Source organism: Falco rusticolus, chromosome 6 (genome assembly GCF_015220075.1).
Source record: "Falco rusticolus isolate bFalRus1 chromosome 6, bFalRus1.pri, whole genome shotgun sequence".
In the NCBI taxonomy this organism is placed as follows: Eukaryota; Metazoa; Chordata; class Aves; order Falconiformes; family Falconidae; genus Falco; species Falco rusticolus.
Genome location: NC_051192.1, coordinates 35,234,932 through 35,256,992, shown reverse-complemented (window position 1 = coordinate 35,256,992; position 22,061 = coordinate 35,234,932). Strand labels below are relative to the sequence as shown.

The 22,061-nt window shown below is 39.9% G+C and overlaps 1 protein-coding gene across 1 annotated transcript in view; it reads right to left on the bottom strand.

Annotated features, from left to right (window-relative positions):
* Window positions 1-22,061, bottom strand: part of L3MBTL3 (L3MBTL histone methyl-lysine binding protein 3) — an 81,430-nt gene that overhangs the window by 25,654 nt on the left and 33,715 nt on the right. The window contains 12 exon segments of the mRNA XM_037392377.1: window positions 184-218; window positions 220-297; window positions 1,915-2,028; window positions 4,331-4,392; window positions 4,395-4,414; window positions 5,815-5,895; window positions 15,800-15,813; window positions 15,815-15,952; window positions 16,497-16,531; window positions 16,534-16,587; window positions 21,770-21,851; window positions 21,853-21,906. Of these exon segments, the coding sequence (XP_037248274.1) occupies window positions 184-218; window positions 220-297; window positions 1,915-2,028; window positions 4,331-4,392; window positions 4,395-4,414; window positions 5,815-5,895; window positions 15,800-15,813; window positions 15,815-15,952; window positions 16,497-16,531; window positions 16,534-16,587; window positions 21,770-21,851; window positions 21,853-21,906 (767 nt within the window).

The window sequence follows — 22,061 nt, the reverse complement described above, 5'->3', positions numbered from 1 at the left end:
AGTAGAGGATCAATCTACTAAAAAGTAATTAATTACATGACTGTTGATCTGCACTAAATGTAACATTTACATTATTTTGCATATCCTAGTTGCTATGCTTACTGGGATAGCACTGGCAGGGAAAAAGGATAGCACACTACATGTGCCTTTAACATCATTACGTTACAATGTGATTTCTCTTACTAAGTGGGGGCTGAAGAGGGGTGTCCAGTTTTTGTACCACCAGCCTGCAGGATGGATATCGGGCTATCTACACGTCCAATAGTCCTAAATACTATCCCAGCCATCAAAATGAACCTAAATAAAGAGAAGAACAAAACATTTTACATCAGAAAAATTCTCTATAAAATCAGTTTCCCTAAGTAATCTCTAAAAATGGGATGTCCATTATTGAAGTCACTTTAAGAGAACTGTCAGAGTTACACAAAAATACATGTGCATTAGATTCTGGACCAGGCATACTGTCGCTGAAGGGAAGAGAGAGGTGTCGTGGTTTTTTGCTGTCTTGCATCATCAGGCTCAAACCTCAGAAATAAAGCAGGACAAGTTTAGTTCTCACATTAATACTTAAATTAAGCATTAATTTCTGCCTTTTTTTTCCCTCAAAAAAGTCAAAAATCCAAACATCTTTTAATCCAAAAATCCAAACATTTTTTAATCTCCTGTTTGAACAGGATTTAGGAATAGCAGAGCAGTAAGCAAGGACTACAAAATTGCATTTATCCATAAAAATATAAACCAACAAGTAAAATTTTTACTAACATCAGACTATACAAGATAAGGAGTTGAAACGGAAGAGAAAAGTATGTGACTTCCCAGAAACCCACCAGTATGGGCTATACATGTGCTTTTTTTCAGGTGAAAGCTAAGTATCTTCAAATCTTACTTGAAGTCTGTACTAGTAAATAGCTCGGATCTCTTATGCATGCATGTGTGGATGCATGTACACATAGATACATACAAATAGAGCTCTTTCAACATATGCTACAGAGTCAAATTACCATCCTAGAAGTTAAAAATCCTGTCATTTAAATAGATTAGACTGGATAAGGGTTTGGTTGGTTGGTTTGGGGGTTTTTTTGCATGACCAACTTAGAGTTTAGATAGAAAATGCGTAGGTGTAAAGATATTAGTTTTGATGACTCCCAGACACCAGTTAATTCAGATTCAAAATGAAATGTCAGGTGTTATTTTCTGCTTGAAATACGAGGTATGTCTAATCTGTACAAACTGCAAAACCAAGTATCTTTCAAATCCATCTAACTGGATATCTGGAATACACTAGCCCTTCTAACAGTAAAGTGCTTCAGAGCATAAACTGGTTTTGTAAAACACATGAAAAATAATTCAAGCATAACAACTTCTGTAAGTTTGCAATTCCTTAAAAATACATTATCTGAGATTAATCCAATCTAAAGTCCGTAATTAATATAAACTTCAGAATTACAGAAGTCACTGGCAAGACACGAGAGATCAGGGTTATTTTCTCGTGTCTCACTTAGATGTCTCACCCTCCCTGGTGTTTAAAGACACAGATTCAATTAACCTAGGCCAAATATTTTATGGGCCCTAACCACAAACATCATAGCAGACCTTGACACTTAATATTAAATCATTGCATTTCTTGATAGAATAGACACTGTCTTACAACAAACTATTCCCAAAGCAATTTTCCACATATTGAACTCTGCTTTATAATTACCTACGTCAGCAAATGTAACTAAGGACAATAAAACAACCCCTTCCAAAGGAATTACATGCATATTAATCAGTGAAAAGGATGAGCAAAAGCTTAGCAGGACCCAACAATGTGACTCATTTTGTCCTGTGCTCAATTTTCCAACCATAGGATTCTGGTTTTACAAAGTACTCATCAGTGACTCAAGCAGGGCAGTACAGTAAGGACAGAGAAACTTACTTTTATCTATAATCATCGGTATCTACAATGGTTGCTACTCTGATAAATACTGGATTTCTCTTGTCAACCACTTCAAGTTTCAGGTTTTTCTGAAAGCCATGAGAAGGTTTCTAGAAAGCAGAACAATATTAACAGAAGAAAACCTCAAAAATCTCACACAATAGTAAAGTATATAAAATCCATAGAAATTTTTGTCTTCATTTTCTCAGATCTGCCCTCTCCCTCCAACAAATCCAAGCATAAAAACGTAATTTAAACCAGTGTATTTAAATTAGAAAAATTAAGTAACTACATTGGGATTCCAGCTCTCCTGGAATGGACAGGATTCAAGCCATGCAAGCAAGTTAAATGGGATCTTTATTTTAATCAGTTGGGTTTTTCCTAAATCCCTAGAGGAGTTTTCCCCAGAGATTGGTCATGGTTCATGTGAACGAGGTATTACATACCAACAGCTTGAAATGTCTATGAAATTGTCCACAGGAAACATATTTGTGCTTTTAGTATGTGTTTTTGCTTTGTGAATCAATCTTTTCAGTTCTCCTACTGAAGACGTTAACCCCATGGTATACTAATAATAAATACTTAGAACAAACACCTATTTTGTAATCCTATTTGGCAGAAAAGGTGTCTTTGTTTGGAGTACCAGATTTTATCTCTGCCATCTACAGCTATGAAATTTAAAGCAAAAGATATTTCCATTAAAAGGAACATATGCAAAAAAAGATTATGTTTTTATTCTAGATTTCTAGAAAAATAACATAAACTGTCTCTTTAAGACTTCCAGACATTGTTGCTTTTTTTTCGCTCAGCTTAAGAACTCTGTTTTCGCCCATAATCCCATATAAAATACTGCGACTGCCTCAGGAAGACTTCACCCCAAACTCCAACACAATCAGCATTTTATTCCCAGTAAAGCTGCTTGCTTGTGTTTATCACAATTAGTATTAATATGGTGTCATTATATTAGTTCAGAAAGCAGGGAGGTGTTTCTCTGGCTGTGAAACCACAAGACAGAGCACAGCTAACCCACATGTAGTCAAGCTCTCCTTCGCCTCCATCCTCAAGCCAGCCAGCCTGGTCTAAGCTAACTTGTGGGGACCTACACCATCCCAGACACTCCCTGCTAGTATGGTTTCTGGAGCAGGGCTGAGCCAGGCCAGCTGGCATTCTGCCCGCTTTAATGCTGTCAATGCCTGCACACCTGTGGTATGTTCTGTTCAGTTCTCCAGTGCAGACACAAACAGACGGACCTGCTGGCTGGAAGACCCTGTGGGCCAACCGGTGGGGCATTCCCACTGCTGAGCCTGCAGGGTGGCTGTTGCCTGAACTCAGGGCTGGCAACATTAAAACATGGATGCTCTGGGACAAAAGAAAATGTTTGCTTTTAGCTTGATGTAGCCAAGGGTCACAGGCCTCCTCTGTTTTGCCAAGGACTATACCTCTCAAAAAATAACCAAACATCTTCCTAATCCTCACTCTGAGTATTCTTGCTAAGACCGTAAGAATGAGTCATGTCATTAAGTCAGACATATTTTGGGGCGATAAACTGCAGCTCAGTAATAAAGCCTGGTGATCTCCTGATCCACGAACTGCTATAAGCACACACTTCTGCTTTCATTAATCCAGCTCTTAGCACAGCGTTATTCAGAATTAGTGACCCTAGTCGGAAAAGCCGAGTCAAATAGGTTCAGTGCGCTGTGAGACAAGGGGCTGGGAGCTACCAGCCATCTGATGCTGGCTCCTAACAGCAATCCTGATCTGCATTACTGACCAGCCCACTTTCCTCACTGAATCTAAGAGCTCATGAAAGATGGGTGTCACTGAAAGAAACTAGCAAGTACAAAGCTAAAAGAAAAGGATGTTTCCCACAACATCATAGTTACGCCTGTGGATGCTGCCCATGTGCCCTACTCGCAAGCTCACAGCTGAAAACGCCTGCTGAAGGGTATTAAAGACAAACACCCTCTTGGCTACTTGCCAGAGACAATGGACTAGATGGGCAACCAGACTGACCTCCTAGAACAGTTTTTACATTCTCACTCTATTTACTGCACCATTTAAATGTATGGATAGAATACATCTGTTCAAAATATGTTATGATGACTCACTACCTACCTCATTATTTCTAATAACCAGGCAGTAATTTCCCATAAGCAACTGCATTCATTAGTAATATTTTGTAGCATTTAATTCCATTTATAATGATTAAAATAATAAAGTAATAGTGATTTATAATAATAATTATCTGATTTCTAACAGTGAACTGAAAACCTGCATGAAACACAACCACCCTATTATGCAACTAATTAACTGGATACATTTGGAAACATGGGAACACCATATATGTATTCTCTTCTTTAATTAATTACCTGCTTTTCAAAGCATGAAAAAAATATAAGCGTTTTTCTTCACCACTTTAAAAGCCCTTGCAGGTGCAGGTAATGAACTGGTTTCTTCCAAATACTTCTCCCAAGAAAATGCTTAGCGTGTGGATATCTGGCACAGAAGAAAATGAGCAAAATTAACACAGCAGTACAAAACCCCAAAATTGATGTCTAATTTACAAGAATGCCTAATGATTTCATAATGCTGTTCTGATTTATGCTTCAGATTTATAAAATAAGTACAAGAAAGGCTATTCTAAATTGTCTCTGACCACATTCACCATGCAGGTTAAAAAAAACTAACAATCTCCTCACACACGATACTCAGTAGCTAGCAGAAAAAGTCACAATTCCTTTGGATATGAGAATATAAATAATGTGGACTGAAAAAACCTGTCCATTCAATTAAAGAAATTATTTTAAGTATTATAAGCTAATATTTTACAAACAGTAATTTACTGGCAAGCACAATCTAATCAGTGATAGCTTTTGTACCACTTTAGAGCACACCTGACTACTTGTTACTCTTTCGGCGAATTTCTTTTAACTGAATTTCTATAAAAAAGCCTGGACATTTACGATATGAAAAATTTACAGATATCATCAAGAAGATGTTGCCTTTTTCAGAAAGTGTCATGTTTATAAACACTTTATGCAAGAAACACAAAGACAGCTTTGCTCTTAAAGAAAAGGCAGTGCCTGTCCTTTGCCTTTACTCTGCACTAGAAGTTTGACGTTTAAACATTATGATTCATAATCTAGAACAGAACAAAAACCAATTCAGATTAATTTTAAAAAGGATCTCACTGAAAAATAGGCTGTAATTAACCTCCTGACAGATGCTTACGACTTGTCAAGATTGCTGGCTATTAGAATTTCTGTCAAAGTTGGTTTTAATTTTCCATTTTCTCAGACCACAGATGGCAGTTTCGCAAGAGAGCATTTAGATCATCAGCTATACACAACAGTCCACAAAACAGTGGTGGTCTTATATTTCATACTAATTAATACACTTTCATTCTTCTGTAATCTCTCTCATTGTGTCTTCTTCCCTTCCAAAGAGCCCTTACAAATTTGATTCCTTGATCATATAAGGCAATCTTCTCATCAACTCATTATCTTACATATTTAGTTCACGTGAAGATGTTTTCTTTATGCAACAATCTCACACACTAGAATTTGTTTTCAGCAGCATTTTCACAGTGTGTGTTCTCAGAGTAAGTGAATACAATCAGCCAAAAATTACAAACTTGTTCAGATGCTAAGGGGTATCTGTCATGAATAGATGTCTCTCTACTGAAGCAGCATAAATGTGCATACCTAACACCTAATGCATATTGTACTTCTACATTCACTATATTATGTCCTGTAAAAAAATGCAAAACCTCTCAAATACCAATTCTTAATCACCGAAAGAAAAATTCGAAGATGGTAACAATAAGCTTATTGTAAGTTGTAATGCTGCTACCTCACTATAACCTCCTTAAATCTTTCAGATGTGTAATAAGATACAAACCTGGTGGAGTGATGAGAGTTCTTTATGTTCTTTTACACCATCCAACAGGATGAATATGTGGACTAGCTGCCTCACACCTGTGGAGCAGGAAAAAAAAGTGATTGATAATGTAGTTCTCAGGAAGTCCTATTATGCTTAGAAAACGAGACATGCAAAAAGATTTAACAAATTCCAGATAACCTATGACACCTTCAATTACACTTAAACTACTAAATAATCTGAAGATATGAACATATTTAGCACACCCTTGTTACCACTTAAACAAGCATCAGGTTTTATTACAATGTCAATGGAAGATCAAAAAATAAGTCCTTAAGTCAGTGTTAGATCCATTTAGGAGATAATAATATATAATAATATAATGCTGGACCTGAAAAATTCACATGTAGACACTCTTGGTAGAAACATGTTGGCTGGTTGCAAGAACACAGTAATCCCATCAAAGACAGATGGGGTTTTGCAATGCCAAGATCAAAACTTTAAACCAAAAGCTTAAAGATCTTGATTAATGGTCCAAGTTACACCTGGGAGCAGATTAGAAAATCATGCATAACTGCAATGCACTGTCAATAACAAGTACTAATTCAAAACCAGATTCTGAGTGGTCTGAATGGAGCTATAAACAAGTTATTATAACCCAGCAGCACATAGGCAAAGTACGTCTGAGAAAAAGTGTTCAGCAAAAAAGAATAAAACAGCATTTTAGGCTCCAAACTGCCGGGAAGAATCCCGAAATAATCAGTGATCCAAGACAGCAAATTGCTCTAAAAAAAGCTGATCAAACTCTCTTACTCAAGGGACTAACAACTTTTGATATCCTCCGTCACGTGCATCAAATTTTGCACTAGTGCTATTGCCTGTGGCATGCTACAAGAACCACTGAAGACTAATTGAGGCAGTGTGAGCTACACTTGACATGTGCTGGCATCTGTCTGAAGCAAGGAGAGATAACTCTCACTGTGCTCACTGGTTCAGTTACATTGTGCTCAGAAGAAAGTGGCAGTAGGTCCTGGCTATCAAGCTCTGTTAGCAATTAAAAAAAAAAAAAGACACAATTTTATATCAATTACACAAAGGTAATTGATATAAAGCAGGTAAGAAAAAACGAACATTCAGTATTATTAATTATTATATAGAGAACGATAGAACTTTATTACATTTGTTTTATTATTTCATATCATAGCACATTATGCACAACAACATATAATCTATAAGATATGTAATGTATATGCTATAATTATTACATAATTATGCAATATTATTAGGAAAAAGGTAAGACTGATCTACAGGAAAAGTAAAATGCCATCAGACTCTGCTGTGAAACATGCACCATCCCTATTGTCTGCAGCGATACCTAATAATTGTTTTTGAGTTGGCTGAACAATTAACAGTGATTTTTAAGAAGTAGATAATACGTAGTCAAGGTGACTAAGGAACATCATGTTGACACAAAAGCATCCATCTGATTATTCTGCATGGCACTGCACTACTTGCTGTGCAAAACATACTGGTTTGCTTGTCTTTAGCCTGGAAATTATGAAATCCAACAAAATGCAGCCTGAGTAAGTTGAAATAACTAAGGCCTCACTTCCAGATTCCCAGTAAGAGATCAAGAAACCATGCTTAAGCAGCCAAGCGACATTCTAGATAGAAACACCATCTCTCCCTCCTGCTGAAGGAATGCTGCGTTCCAAACACTTCTCAATATTTAATGAGAAAAGAAGACAAGCAGAGGCATCCATGCATGAATACATGTATTCATATGACAATAATCATTGCATAAAATACTGAAATACTCATGTGATCCAGTTTCTATTTAATCCTTCACTGAAGTCTATGTCTCAAATGTAAGCTGGGCGAGTAACATGTATTCTCGTCTTTCCCCTCAATCAGAGTTACTAATGCAAAATACCTAACATGGGTCTGTTCTCCCCTGACTGTTGTAATACAATCATTACCTGCATCTACCCAGCAAGTATTAGCATTCTGGAAGTTCATATTAATGAAGTTCCCTTAATTAGCAGTACTAATTTATATTTTTAAAAAAATATCACATTAATAAAATGTAACATTTAAGAGGGTGCAATGAACTGTGCACGATAGAAAAGAAGTTGAAGGTAAATTAGCAGGCACCCTAACATCTTAAGGCTCAGATCAAAATGCTAGGTCTGCTGATCTTGAATACAAACATCTTCCAAAGACTGCAGAAGGAAACACAGTACAGAAGAGACTCTAGACTGAACCCTGGGCTACTACCACATTGCAGGTTTGAACCTGTGCTGCATAAAAGAAAAAGGAGGACCATACCATATTTGGAATACTGAGAATAACACTAATTTTATTATTTTTTTAAATCTGAGAAGTAATTTTACATGATGTCTAAAGTTCAATATGGATATACTTAACAGAAACGTAGGTTGGGTGCCTCAGATGCACCATCTCCGAACAAGCACTCCTCTAGCCTTCTACCTAAGAGTCAAGCACTAATGATGAAAAATACTGGCCAACCTACTACAATTATCTTGTGGCTTTATGCATGAAACAGCTCTGCTAGTACATCTTTGTAATGACGCCAAACAGATCAACTTCTAGCAGATAAGACCTACCTTTGATAGACTCTCTAATGGCTCTGACAACAGCCAGGGATTCAGCTTACTTCCAGAATACCAACCTTTTGTCCTACTGCAATACATAAAGCTATACTATATGTATTTATTATTTATAGTATCACACAAGGTACTCTCTAAATCACTGAAGCTGCCATTAATAAAAGGAAACAAAAGGACTTCTGTGATAAGTTTGCACTGTTAAACTCAGCAGCTGACTCCTAGGAACACCTTGCCCCAAACAAATCGAAGAGAAGGTGAGTGCTTCAGGCTCCGTCTGTTCTCTTCCCTTCTCTTTACAATAAATGTGAAGGGAAGCTAACAAGCAAGGGGACAATACTTCTCTTCTACCCCTCTCAAGTCAGAATTTTACGTGGAAGAATTTTTCATGGATGAAGTATCCTTCTGCACTGGAAGGACATATTCTCTACCTTCCTGAAATCGTTTTGCAGTAGTAAAGTCCAAAACAGTATATACTTAAAATTATGAGGTGAACTTGTGAAAACCCCACCAGGACAAACCTTCTAAAGCACTTGTTCTGCTTTGCTTTTCAAGCATAGTTTGAACAAACATTTTTATAACTTCTGAAAAGTAAATGCCACTGCACAAACTTCTTGAATAAGCAAGCATTATCATCCATTTCTCTTGATCTGAATTTAACAATCCGTATATATGAAACAGATTTTTGGAAAAATTAACAGGACAGCTTCAAGAATAAGCAAGTGACCAAGATATGTCGCAATGAAAGATCCACTCATGGAAGGTGCTCTGCCATTATAGTACTGGGAGCAAACATGGAACACGTAGCAACAAGTGCTACACACACAGCAGTGCAAAATAGCACTATAAAGCATCCACAACATTTTGATTTGCTTTAAAGGAAAACCGCAGTCATTACAGATGAGCCGTTAGAAACATCGTAACCACGTGGTCTCAGGAAAAAAACCAACCCTGTTTCCCGCAAAACCAGGTCACACAGTCCTTCTTTACCTACTGATTGCACACAGCCTTTTAGCTTCTAAACAGTCATTTAACAATAATGTGAGAGAATCAGTAGAAGTCACCACACATTTAAGGTAAAACTATTATGCTTTAATGGTGTGTATTTCTGGACATATCATCGGTTTGGAAGAACAACAATCTATCACACTAAGCCCAAGACTTGTCAGCTGGAATGCTAAGGCTCTCTGACTTTTCACAATCAATTTGCTGCATCCCATGCTTTTTATCTCCTTTGTTCCAAAACAGAAGGCAGATCACCCGGCTAACGTGCTACATAAAACATGATGATCCATGAATTGTTAGGATGCTTCCTAGGCCAAAAAGGTGACCACCACTAGCAGGAGCAAGAATTTTGCATCTCCAATCTTACCTACCCTGGACCACAGCAGAGCACCACCACCTTCCACCAAGCAGTGGAGTCACCGGTGACACAGGCACGCTCAACTAATAAAGCAAGATAAAATGTCCACAACCATTCATGCCACTTGCCATCCTTCCTTCTGTTGTGTGAGAACAAGCAGACAGAAAAAGGCATCTATATCCATACTGGAAACTGAAGCTACACTGAAGCTGAAGTGAAGCCAAAGCAGCAGAACCTGCCAGCTGAACCCATAAGAGAGCCACGCAGAGGGACAGAAACAACTGGCAGCTCTGCTGAGTTACGGACAGCTTAACTACATGTTAGAAAAGATGTCAAAGCAGGGAAGAGCTACGCAATGTGAAAGGTCAGGAAGAAATTCTGCGATAAGGAAAGCTAAGGGCAGCTGATGACATGCCCCCCTGGTGGGTGCACCACTCTGTGTGAAAGGAGCCTGTGTGCAGTTCAACTGTCCTTAACTGACAGCACGGACGGCACGTCCCAGTGGGAGTCTCAGATATGGAAGAGATTTGTATTTTTTCTGTTGGTCACTGTCAGCTGTACTGTTAATTTTTCCAAAAAAAAATCTGTTTCTATATACGGATCGTTAAATTCAGATCAAGGAGCAATGGCTGATAATGCTTGCTGTTAAAAAAATGCATATTCATTCTTTTAGAAAATTATTTTCCAAACGGGTCTCCATCTGAAGATCTGGACGAGGTTTTTTATTTAGTAATTGGCATGTTCTTTTAAATAAGCTGTATGTGTTATACTCATTTGTGTTTTGAAATAATTCTGAAGTTCTATTTGGGGAAACACAACCTTTTGGTATTTTGATTTTCACTTACTAAACGTAGATGAATCTATAACAAAAGTGTTATCTATGAAAAACTGCTCACACGTTTGTTAAACATGCATAAATAATAATATACCCTCAAGAATGCTACTTATACAGCTGTCTTGATTGTGAGAAGTCAGTCATCTAACTGCATAAAAAAAAAAATAAATAAAGGAAAACATAGAAACCATCCTGCAGCCCCATCTAGTGTATAAGTGAGAACATTCATCACTGACAAGTGTAAAGCAGGTTATTTTAAGTAAAGGCTTCCCAAAACGTGGCCCATGGGGTTATAGTATGCATCCAGAGGTGGTTCAGCAAGCCACATAACCATATTTCCTATTTAAAGTCTGATAAGACAGCTGCATGGTGATTTCCATGAAATTGCAGAGCTTTAGGGTCAGATAATGGTCCATTACCAATTTAAATAGTTAAAAGCATGCACTGTGACTCATGGTTTTTTAAGATTGTTTTTATCTTCTTTTTGACATAAAACAACCCCTTCAAAAAAACCTGTTCCTTCCAAAGATACAGGGGAACAAAGTTAATTATCCTCAAAAAGGTCATGGAGAACTGGAGAGGTGCCTGAGGACTGGAGCAAAGCCAGCATCACTCCAGTCTTCAAAAAGGGCAAGAGGGAACTACAGGCCAGTCCAGCCTCACCTCCATCCCAGGAAAGGTGATGGAACAGCTCATCCGGAGGTCATCTCTACGCACCTGGAGGAAAACGAAGTTATCAAGTAGCCAACGTGGATTCACCAAGGGGAAATCATGCCTGACTGATCTAATAGCCTTCTATGATGGAATCACTGGCTGAATAGGGACTGGGAGCAGTGGATGTTGTCTGCCTTGACCTCAGCAAGGCCTTTGACACCGTCTCCCGTAACACCCTCACAGGTAAGCTCAGGCAGTGGGGGTTAGGTGAGCGGACAGGGAGGTGGGTTGAGAACTGGCTGAATGGCAGAGCTCAGGGGGTTGTGGTCAGCAGCACAGAGCCTTGCTGGAGGCCTGTAGCTCGTGGTGTTCCCCGGGGCTCAGTAACTGGGTCCACTCCTGTTCAACTTATTCATTCAGTGACCTGGATGAAGGGACAGAGTGTACCCTCAGCAGGTTTGCTGATGATACGCACGGGGAGCAGTGGCATGATGCAGCAGAAGGCTGTGCTGCCATTCAGCGAGACCTGGACAGGCTGGAGAGCTGGGGGTGAGGACCTCAGAAGTTCCATAAAGGCACGTGCAGGGTCCTGCACCTGGGGAGGGACAGCCCCACGCACCAAGTACAGGCTGGGGGCCGACCTGCTGGGAGGCAGCTCTGTGGAGAAGGAGCTGGGGTCCTGGTGGGCACAGTAAGTTGCCCATGAGCCAGCAGTGTGTCCTGGTGGCCAAGAAGGCCGGTGGGATCCTGGGGGCATTAGGAGGAATGTGGCCAGCAGGTCGAGGGGAGGTGATCCTCCCTGGTACTCTGCCCTGCTGGGGCTGCATCTGGAGTGCTGTGTCCAGTTCTGGGCTCTCCAGTTCCAGAGAGACGGGGAAACTGCTGGAGAAGGTCCAGCGGAGGGCTACAGAGATGAGATGAGGGAAATGAGCATCTCCCTTACGAGGAAAGGCTGAGACAGCCGGGCCTCCTTAGCCTGGAGAAGAGAAGACTGAGAGGGGACCTTATCAATGCATACAAATATCTTGGGGGTGAGTGTCAGGAGGATGTGTCTGGGCTCTTTTCAGTAGTGCCCAGCAACAGGAAAAGGGGCAATGGGCACAAACTGCAGCACAAGAAGTTCCACCTGAATAGGAAGGAAAACTTCTTTACCTTGAGGTGACCAGAGCCCTGGCACAGGCTGCCCAGAGAGGCTGTGGTTCCTAATCTCTGGAGACATTCAAAACCTGCCTGAATGTGACTCTGCAACCTGCTGTAGGTGAACCTGCTTTTGGCAGGGGGTTGGACTAGATGATCTCCAGAGGTGCCTTCCAACCCTCACCATTCTGTGATTCTGTGGAAAATGAAACAAGATGAGCACAACTTTTAAGGACTTAACTGTTAGCAAAGTAGTAGATGCTGGTGGAGAACAGAACTGGCCTCAGTCTCACACCAAAATCCAGTCCTTTCCCAAACTCATAGATCAGAAAATGGCTCAGAAAATCAAAAGCTGGTGTGTCTTCACAATGCACTTTAGAAATCGTTTTTTCTATGCTAGACAGGAAAAGAATGGTGAGAGAAGCATGGGACATTGTATTTTCTAACACTCCTGGTAAGCTGATCCCAAAAGAGCTACTGTAGCACCTTCTCTGCAGGCAAAGTTCAGACCACGCCGAGGATGAGGGCAGCCATAGTCCTCTGACCTAGCAAGTTTGGGCTGCAGCATATCCAGCATGGCCATCACTCCAATCTCTCCTGTGGGCAAGCACAACAAGCTAGCACAGCTTAACCCCCTTCACAAGCTCTGGCAGTGTTTAGGTTTAGTCAAAAAAAAATCAGGAAGCTGAGATGACATAAGTCGTGTGTAAGAAAAGATGCAAGAGAATGGAGAACCGAAAGCCAGCATGGACCTGTAGTTAAATCACAGTTCAGATGTACCCAAAGATTCCCAATGCTACTTCTAGATTCAGGACAGCCATAAGAAAATTTAGAAATTCCACCCACAGGGAATGTCTTTGGCTCTCAAAGAAGTATTATTTGTTTCATAAAGAGATGGGACAGATGGCAAGGACCTGACGGCTTGTGCCATATAGGTCAAAATTCTCCTTCCTGAAGGAGTCTTTTAATTGTCCATTTTGTTCACTCTGCTTCCTCTAAAAGCCACTGGCAAAGGATAATTTAACAGGATTTATAAGACACTGGAAAGTATCACCACCATGCATTAAGGAACTGAGTTATGGCTATTCTGGCAGGGTACTTACTTCAACCATTACGTCTTTTCTAATGCTCAGGAAGAAAAATCAGAAGGGTATCTTCAAGCTTAAGCCTGAAGCCTAATAAGCTACGTGATGGTAACAGATTTCTGTTGCCTGAAGTCCAGCAAAGTCAGTCAACTGCCTTTTACTTATCCAAGAAGAGGAAAGAAGTTTTAACCTCAATAGAAGAAGTTAATCTACTCAAACTAACTAAATCACAAAGGTATACAGAAAGACAAAGTGTTTGAAATCATCAACTACATACATTAAATACTCATTTCTCCTTCGTTACAATTCTGAGATTGAACCTATATGCAGGCACAGGGAAACTGTGAGTCCCCACTCTGGGTAAGCCCAACAAAACTTTTCCTTTTTGTTACAGAAATAAGTTGGTAGGTTTTGAAACTTATGCACCTAGATATTTTAAGGCCCCTACAAACCTAGTATCTAAAATTCAAAATGTAAGTGGGATGCATTCAGGATGCATTTTCAGGCTTCTCTTTGATCAGACACTCCAACTGTTATTTTCATTTGCTGTTCTTTCTCACATTTCTTTCCTTCCTCCTCTATTCATCTTGATCTCCATCATAGCAATGCTAGAGAGGTAGGGCCACGACACTCATGACTTAATTTCAACACACTTCCAGCAGCATCTTCGTGCTCCTTCCAGAAAGGTATTTTACAATTTCACCAAGAGAAAAAATCATCAGCTTGGCTTCATATAAATATAGCTCCAGTGATTCTCACACACCTATACATTTGTCTACTTCTATTTTCCCTCATCCTTTAAGCAGATGTTATTTCATACATTCTGCATACGAAATTCGAAAGCCCACTTCAGAATACTATGACGGCAAAAATGTAAAGCCTTGTTATATACTTAAAAACTACTTTTCCCCTCTTCCAAGATCAGTAGGCAAAATTCCTGTTGACATGGGATATTAACGAGCCTGAAATTCAGTGTATGTCTGCTATACACAGTTTTAGAGAGATACCTATGCTACCTCTGAACAAACTACAGGTTATTTTTGCATTATGTTTTGCCCTAAAGCCTCTACCTAACTGCCTGTTTTCATTATTAATTAATGGAATAACTGTTATCAGTGAGCATTCAAGTATCAGGTAATTCAGAATACCTTTTCCCCATCCCCAGTTTCCTGCTGGTTTGTGAGGAAATGTATGTTCTGTGTTACTTCTTTATAGAAATATATCATTAATTTTTCTGGTCTTTGATTCATGGCCTATTATCTTGACACTCAGTCCCTGACCTCATTGAAACTACCTGTTCACCGCTGCTTCAATAATTTAGTTCTTCTACAGCTTATTGTCACGTAGCCAATACAATCATTATTTCAAGAGATGGACTCATGAAGTTTTGAAGTATCAGTAATAGTTTCTCATTGAAGTAGTGCCTAAGCAGTCATCAAATATAGATGAAAAGCCCCTTTCATTTATTTTTACAGGCTCAACTATGCAATTAAGTTGCCACTGCCTGAACCCAAGACGTGGGCTTACAATGCTGTACGTGTTCCGCGGTAACTTACTCTTCGAAGAATGTAAGGGTACATTACTTTGCTCTAAATGATCTGCCAAAAGAAGATGCAAGTGCAAATACAATCCTGCACTGTGACAGCCATAGGCTGAATCTCCTTCAGTACCTTTATGCTCATAGTAGACCTACTCCATTCACTGACCTTCCTACATAGATACACAGAGCCCCTCCACCATACAACATGCAGAAAGGCCATCTCTAACACAGATCAGGATAGCAGAATCCCAGTTTTCTGAGGAATGTAGAACACAAAAGACCAAAACCAGGTTTTGCCAGTATCCTGATGAACTTACAGGAAAATGGCTAAGGTTCAGTCTGAACAATGTAAGTGGATCAAGAACCTTTTGAAAAAAATGCAGCCCTTCTTCAGTTTACAACAATATGTAAACCTAATTCCAAGTGCCATTATAGTCACATCATTATGGTGCACACTCTTCACTACAGGTATCAACCTCAGAAACACTATGTAATTGAAATGAGAAATTAATCCACAACTCCAGATGTAGCAGCACACATGAACACTCATTTAGCACAATTCAAATTGTTTATGTGCAATCTGACATTGGAAATTTGATTCCTCCGGTCTGCACTGAAACATACTTTGGTGGTCATGATTACAAATCTAGCAAAAGTCGGTAATGGTAACTGTATTGACAGTCTGGAAAGTATCACAATAGTCCTTAAAGCTAACACATTTCTGATACGTCTCACTAGGATACAAAACACAAACATCATACCAGTAGTCGTAACTCCTCATCCCAGTTGTCAAAATGAACCAGAAAACGATTGTCCACCATGTCTGTTACCGTAGCAACACAAATGAAAGTCGGATTCTTCTTGTCTACAGCTTCCAGCTTCATCCCCACTCGAAATCCCGACGGAATCACTGTCTACATAGAGAAAGACATTTAATTGAAGATGAAGACTACAAATCCAGAAATCTCCCCAGTGTCTACAATCAATATACTCATGTCATTTCTAAGTTTCCCAATTAGCTGCTCCAACAAAGTGGCAGCAGCCTAATTAGTTGACATGAGAGATGTTCAACACAGACTCATGGTGTATGAAATAAAAAAGCTCTAAACAGCTGCTAAAATTAAATGTGTTGGTTTTAACTGTCTTAGATACTCTCTCTGAAAGACTGTGCTTGTTCCACAACTTTATGGTGCAAGACACAGTATTAGTAACAGTCTTAGATTTCATTAATATACTGTTCTGAATGTCCCACATCAGATGTTTAACACGAACAGTTAAAAATTAATGGATCAGAATTACAGAGGCGAAACTGAAGTGGAGATTGTTATTCACTTGTTGTAACCTTTTCATCTCAAACTTCCGGTCCCAGTCCTGCCATCAGCAAATTGCTGTGAGTCTCTACCACACACATGAGCATGCCAGCAACTTTCCACACCATTAGTAATAATTGAGTACTACTGCATTCTTGTTTTCAAACAGTGATTTAGGAGCAGCTGAGCCTTGCATGCCTTTAGGTATGAGGGCCAGCTGAATTCTTCTTCCTTATATCCTAAATCAATGGTCATAAAGAAGGGTGAGAAATGACAGGCATCAGACACAAGGTGCATGCAGGTGATTTCGTCTAATTGGTGAAGATTTTTTCCCATTAGTTCTGAAATGTTTCGGACAATTTCAAACACTGAAAAGATTATGCACTGTTAACTATCTATTCTAATTTATTAAACTACACTGATAAAATTTACTTTAAAACTACATATTAATTCTATCCCAATATGAACTCAGCAAGTCTCTGAGGAGCACTGGTTTGGATTATTAGAAATTTTAGCACGACATACCTTAGAGGAGCTTACAGAGTTCAAAAGAAAGTCGATGAAGCTTTTCTTATTTTATTTGGGCATCTGGTATTACAAAGAGGAATAATGTTCTCTACTTATGGCTGGCTGAACTTCCTTACCAAAATGTCAAGCTTTCTTTACACTAACTGAGGAAAATACTCTGCTTTCTTGAGCTGCACATTATTAGTTTTTTATAGTTGGCTAGGACTAACATTTGAACTGTTCCTAATCTTCATCTGGGAGGAAGAACAGTCATATAAATAAAGCACTAGGCAAGAACTCAGCTCAGTCTCATTTCACCCTCAAAAAAAGAGCTGGGGAGCATTTATTTCGAAAATCACTGCTCTATCCCTGATCTCTGACCTCGTAGTCCTGGCCATCAAGGGACCTGAAGGTCCTCAAGGACCAGAACATCTAGGGCAGCCTAGGAACTAACATCTGTAATTCTACCAGGTATCAAAAATCAGTCTCAATAAGGTTATCAGTTTTATACTAAAATATCTCTCTCCCTTCAAGCAATCCTCTCCAAGTGGCACAGGTTACAAGTCACCTCTGTGTCTCTCCCAAGAAAACGGCACCTTACTCCTCTCTGCCTCGCAGGCACCAACTAACTTCCCTTTGGTGGTCTGACTGACATGCACACAACCAAGCTCGGGGCAAGCGTTCTCCAGTTGCTTTTCAGTTTGTTGCTTCTACTTCAGAAAAAGCAAAAGGCCTACAGGCCCCAAAGCTCTTCCCACTATGTCAGTCAGTCTAAAATAAAAAATTCCCTCCTCCTGCAGACTTCACCCTACTACACCCTCTACATCCTACTATCACTAATACAGCGTGATCACTACTAGCTTTAAAACAGCTCCCTAGGTTCAAGCAAAACAGCTGCTTACACCATCAATGCCCCAGGACCCCTTATGCATTTACACTGTAAACTCTCCCCTGCATGGACTTTCTTCATTTTTAATTCTATGCATACAGCACTTGGGAAGAAATCTAGATTTCTGTTGCAGTTTGCCTCTTCTAGTTTCTTAGGGAAGAAATAAATTATCCAACACTATATTGAACTGCATAAAATAATTCACAAGAAGCTGCTTGTACTTCAAATCTATAAAACAATGCTAATATTTGGAAGCAAATAGTCTTTTTCTTTCAGTCTCCTGTTACATAATAGTTGCAGAAACATCTATTTTAGTTCATATGTTACAATCCAGTAAAACAAGACCAAAACCACCATAAATTTCAGTGAGTAATTGCCTTTACTGAAATGGGTCACCTCTGGACTATTTGAAATGTTACTCAAATATGCCTATAGACAACAGCTCTGTTTAACCTTCTGAGAATCTCCTATTTTCAAAGGAACTGCAAGAAAGAACCCTTTAACTTCACCTTCTCTGCATATGGATTTCTCACTTTTCATTTTAATACTAGCCAACGTAAATCAACCTCCAAGTCTAAACAATGATACTTTTCTTTATACTCCAATTGTTTCTTATTTTGATACACTATAACTGCAGATCAGTTGAAATATTTTTAAAGGGAATGCGGTACCAATGCTTTTAATTTCCCCTTTGTAATTTTAGAGGATATTCAAACTTAACTCAAAGCTCACAGCAGACAACACCAAACTCCCACCTACTATGTGTGATGGGATCAGGTACTGGTACTGGGACAAAGTCCAAGAAAAAAAATGGTTTTGGTAGACTGTGAAACCATTTCTGCACAGCGTGGGTCCGTCCTGTCACCAAATGAGAACGGGGGATCTCTAGCTCCTACCTCATCTCTCAGAAAAGGACCAAAGGTGAACTTGATTTAGTCACTGTAGGTATGGAAGAGTCAATGCAGTTTTTATTTTGGGACCTTTAGTAACAGACAGTTTTCAAGGCTCTTCCCCTCTCTGCTGATGGCAGAACAACTCCTCTGAAGTTGCTTCAGAAGACTGGTGGCCTCTGCTGCCCAACTTCTCTCTTTCGCACCCACTGAGTCTTGGCTTAATCCAGGCAAAGCAGTATTACCACGGCAGAGCCCATTATAATCTGGAACACACACATAATCCATCCCCTCTCTGCAGGTTTTACCTGAGTGAGACAGAAACACAACCTCGCCTGCACACAGAACAAACAGTGTCCTGAAACACCACCTTTTTTTCCCTCCTGGGAAGCCCAGCTGGGTTTTGCTGCCCCCTCCACTGTGGGAGCCCCACCGCAGCCACCTGCTGCCTCTGCTGTCATGAGGATGGGAGGCACCCTGCCACGTGGCCTGTCCTGCCTGGCAGCACGCAGAACTACCCACCCCTTACGTTCTAATAAGCAAGGATATAAATACGTATCAGAGTGCATCTTGACTAATATTCTTCCTTTCTCATGTCCTCAATCTCCCCCACAGTCCTCTCCCATCACAACACATAGCCTCCCATCCCTCACAGGAAAGATCAACTGAAGCCTCTTTGGAAAGTTACCCAACTTTCACCTCCTCAGAAAACAAGGAGTCAGTTACTGAGCCCCCAAATCCCCCTGGAGCACACTCTCCTTACAAGCCTCCCCTGTGAAGCAAGACTCTTCTGCCCAAGCTTGCAGGAAACAATTAAGCGGCGCCACACGCACAGAACGGCAGCAGGAGTATCTCTGCTCCTTTCTCAGGCCACCAGGTTCCAAACTGTTATGGTTTACATCATGAAGGTCATAAATTTGCACTGTAATCTAGGGAAAACGAATGGCTACTAATGCCCAACCTTTGAGTTCTTCTTTGAAGTGTCCTTTATATAAGATACCGTGCCACTATGTCCTAACTGTATCAGCTTTAGTGTCCATATGATGTGCAATAAGCACTAAAGAAAAACAGTTAGTGAAATGTCATACCACAACAAAGTATAAGCAACCGTATAAACCCCACAACCCAATAAAAATGTACAAGAAGCCCAGCAACTACAACTGGCATCTTCTCCCCTTCCCTTGGAACAACAGAACTCCACAACTATCAGTAAAAATGAGTAGTGCAGACCTCCTGCTGAAAACTAGAAAAAATATGTCTAATTGTGAATGGCTGTTCGCCCTCAGTCTCCTTCCAATGCATGACTTACCATACTGCTTGCTTTTCCTGTTATCTTCCATCCTGTGTGCAAGTTCAGCTTGCACTGAGGACAACAGAGTAAGGTCTCACGAGTACCAGAGCAGGTTTTGGCAGTCACACGATACCTCATCAATGATGAAATGGTTTTACTGCTGAGGTGAAGCAGCAGCCAAGTCATACAAGACCAAATATTTGAAGGTCATTGGATAAAAACATCAAGAACAGTCTTGCTATATCAAAGTCAAGAATATGTCTTGGAAATAGTAGGAGTACATGCTGTGCAGGACTGACAACCAGATTCTGACAATTCCCTTCATATCTTCCCTAACTTGTCTCCCTCAACAGCTCTGATAGGCTTCAGGACTTTTCTTAAGTAAAGATCCTTCCACCACTTCAGAATGGTGAAAAAAATAAATATAAAAGAGCAAGCTTCCCACCAACTTAAAACTAGAAGAGAAACTGAAGAAAACTTTTCATAAAAGTGAGTCAGAGAAAGTAACTTTCTCCAGCAGCAATAATTCCTGGTTAACAAAAGGTTAAGCTTTCTAAACCAGGCATTTAAGAGGGAAAAGATAACAAACCTTTGTCATAGATACAAACTTACTAAGCATCCTGTAATAATATCAGTAACTGTAACTGGGACTACCATTTGCTACATACACCTTACTAGGTCAGTGGAGGCCAGCCTTCTGGAGAATCCCGATTTGTGTGCAAGAAATTGCGATTTGTGCACAGCCAGTTACGCAGAACTGTGCCCAAGGAAAACTGCTGCATGGGAGCAGCAGCACAGAGCACTCCTGCCCTGTAGCCAGACTGAAGCTTGCTGAGCGCTCAGAGGAGCAGCTCATGCTCTTTCATACTCCTCCAAGGCTCAGCTGGAGAAATGCCAATCTCTCCCACACTGGGCAGGTCCCCTGTCTCCATACCTTCCAGTAGCTTTACTCTCACTTTCCACACCTGAGCACTTCCATCCACAGTTTTGTATTCTCCATAACGCATCCTCTTGACTCTGCACACTCATTATTTTGCAGCCCTTCTAAACCACATTTACCCCACTGTGTATGTCAAAGCACCACATTCATATATTCTCTCTCCTGTCTTCATGGCTTGCTCCCTTCATTCCCCACATACTTCATTCCTATTCCAAAAGGCAGGCCCATTTATCCCTTTTTCACAGTACAGTTCAGTACAGATGCCCTCCATCTGCCCAAATAAAAAGTACGTAATCTGAAATAGAGTAATTAAACAAGCATGTATTTCAACACCTGTGTACCATTTACAAAAGACATGTACAAATTATGCTTTCAGGCTTGTAATCTCACCCTTTTTTTCTCTCTCCTGTTCTGTTCATTCCTCTTTTTGTCTCTATTTCAAGCTTACTCTTTGTGGAAAGAGCACAATCTTCCTTAGTCCGTGCCAACACGTTAATAATGGTGATTGATATCTAGTAATGAAAAATGTCCTAAGACCTTCCACTAAAGGATTCTCAGCTGTCTGTGAGACCCCAGTTTAAGCATGTATGTCACCAGTATGCTGCCATTTCATTTGCAATAAGCAGTCATTTGGGGGTCTAGGTTTGTGGCTTAACTTTCTTTCCTAATACCTTATGAATGACTCTTACGGTTCACTTTGTTTCTTGTTTTCTCTGAATTTCCTCTGAATAAAAAGGTAGGATTCAACCCTGAGGTTTTAAGCAAGACTTCGAGTTTTATTTGCCATGTTCAAATACTCTGACTAAATGACAAAAATGTTTCTACCAAAAATTTTACAGGATTAACCTAGATAGTCTCAATCTCAGAACTATGGTAAACATACACATTGCAGACTAACAGTAACCTTTAGGTGGGTGAAGCTTGTGACCTGTTTTCTCACACCATCCAACAGGATGAATGTCTGAAGAATCAGCATTCACCCAGAAAATCGTAACAATCTGGGTATCCATCAAAATGGAGGCGTATTCTGTAGCCACAAACCTAAAAGCGGAATGTAACAACAGTGTTTTAAGATGTCTGCCCTACACATAACAGCTTCTGGTCAGTATTACATACAATAACAGTATGTTTTCAGTCAGCCTTTTATTTCTGCTCAAACCAACACTGGATGAATAAATTCATTTGATAAAAAGGAA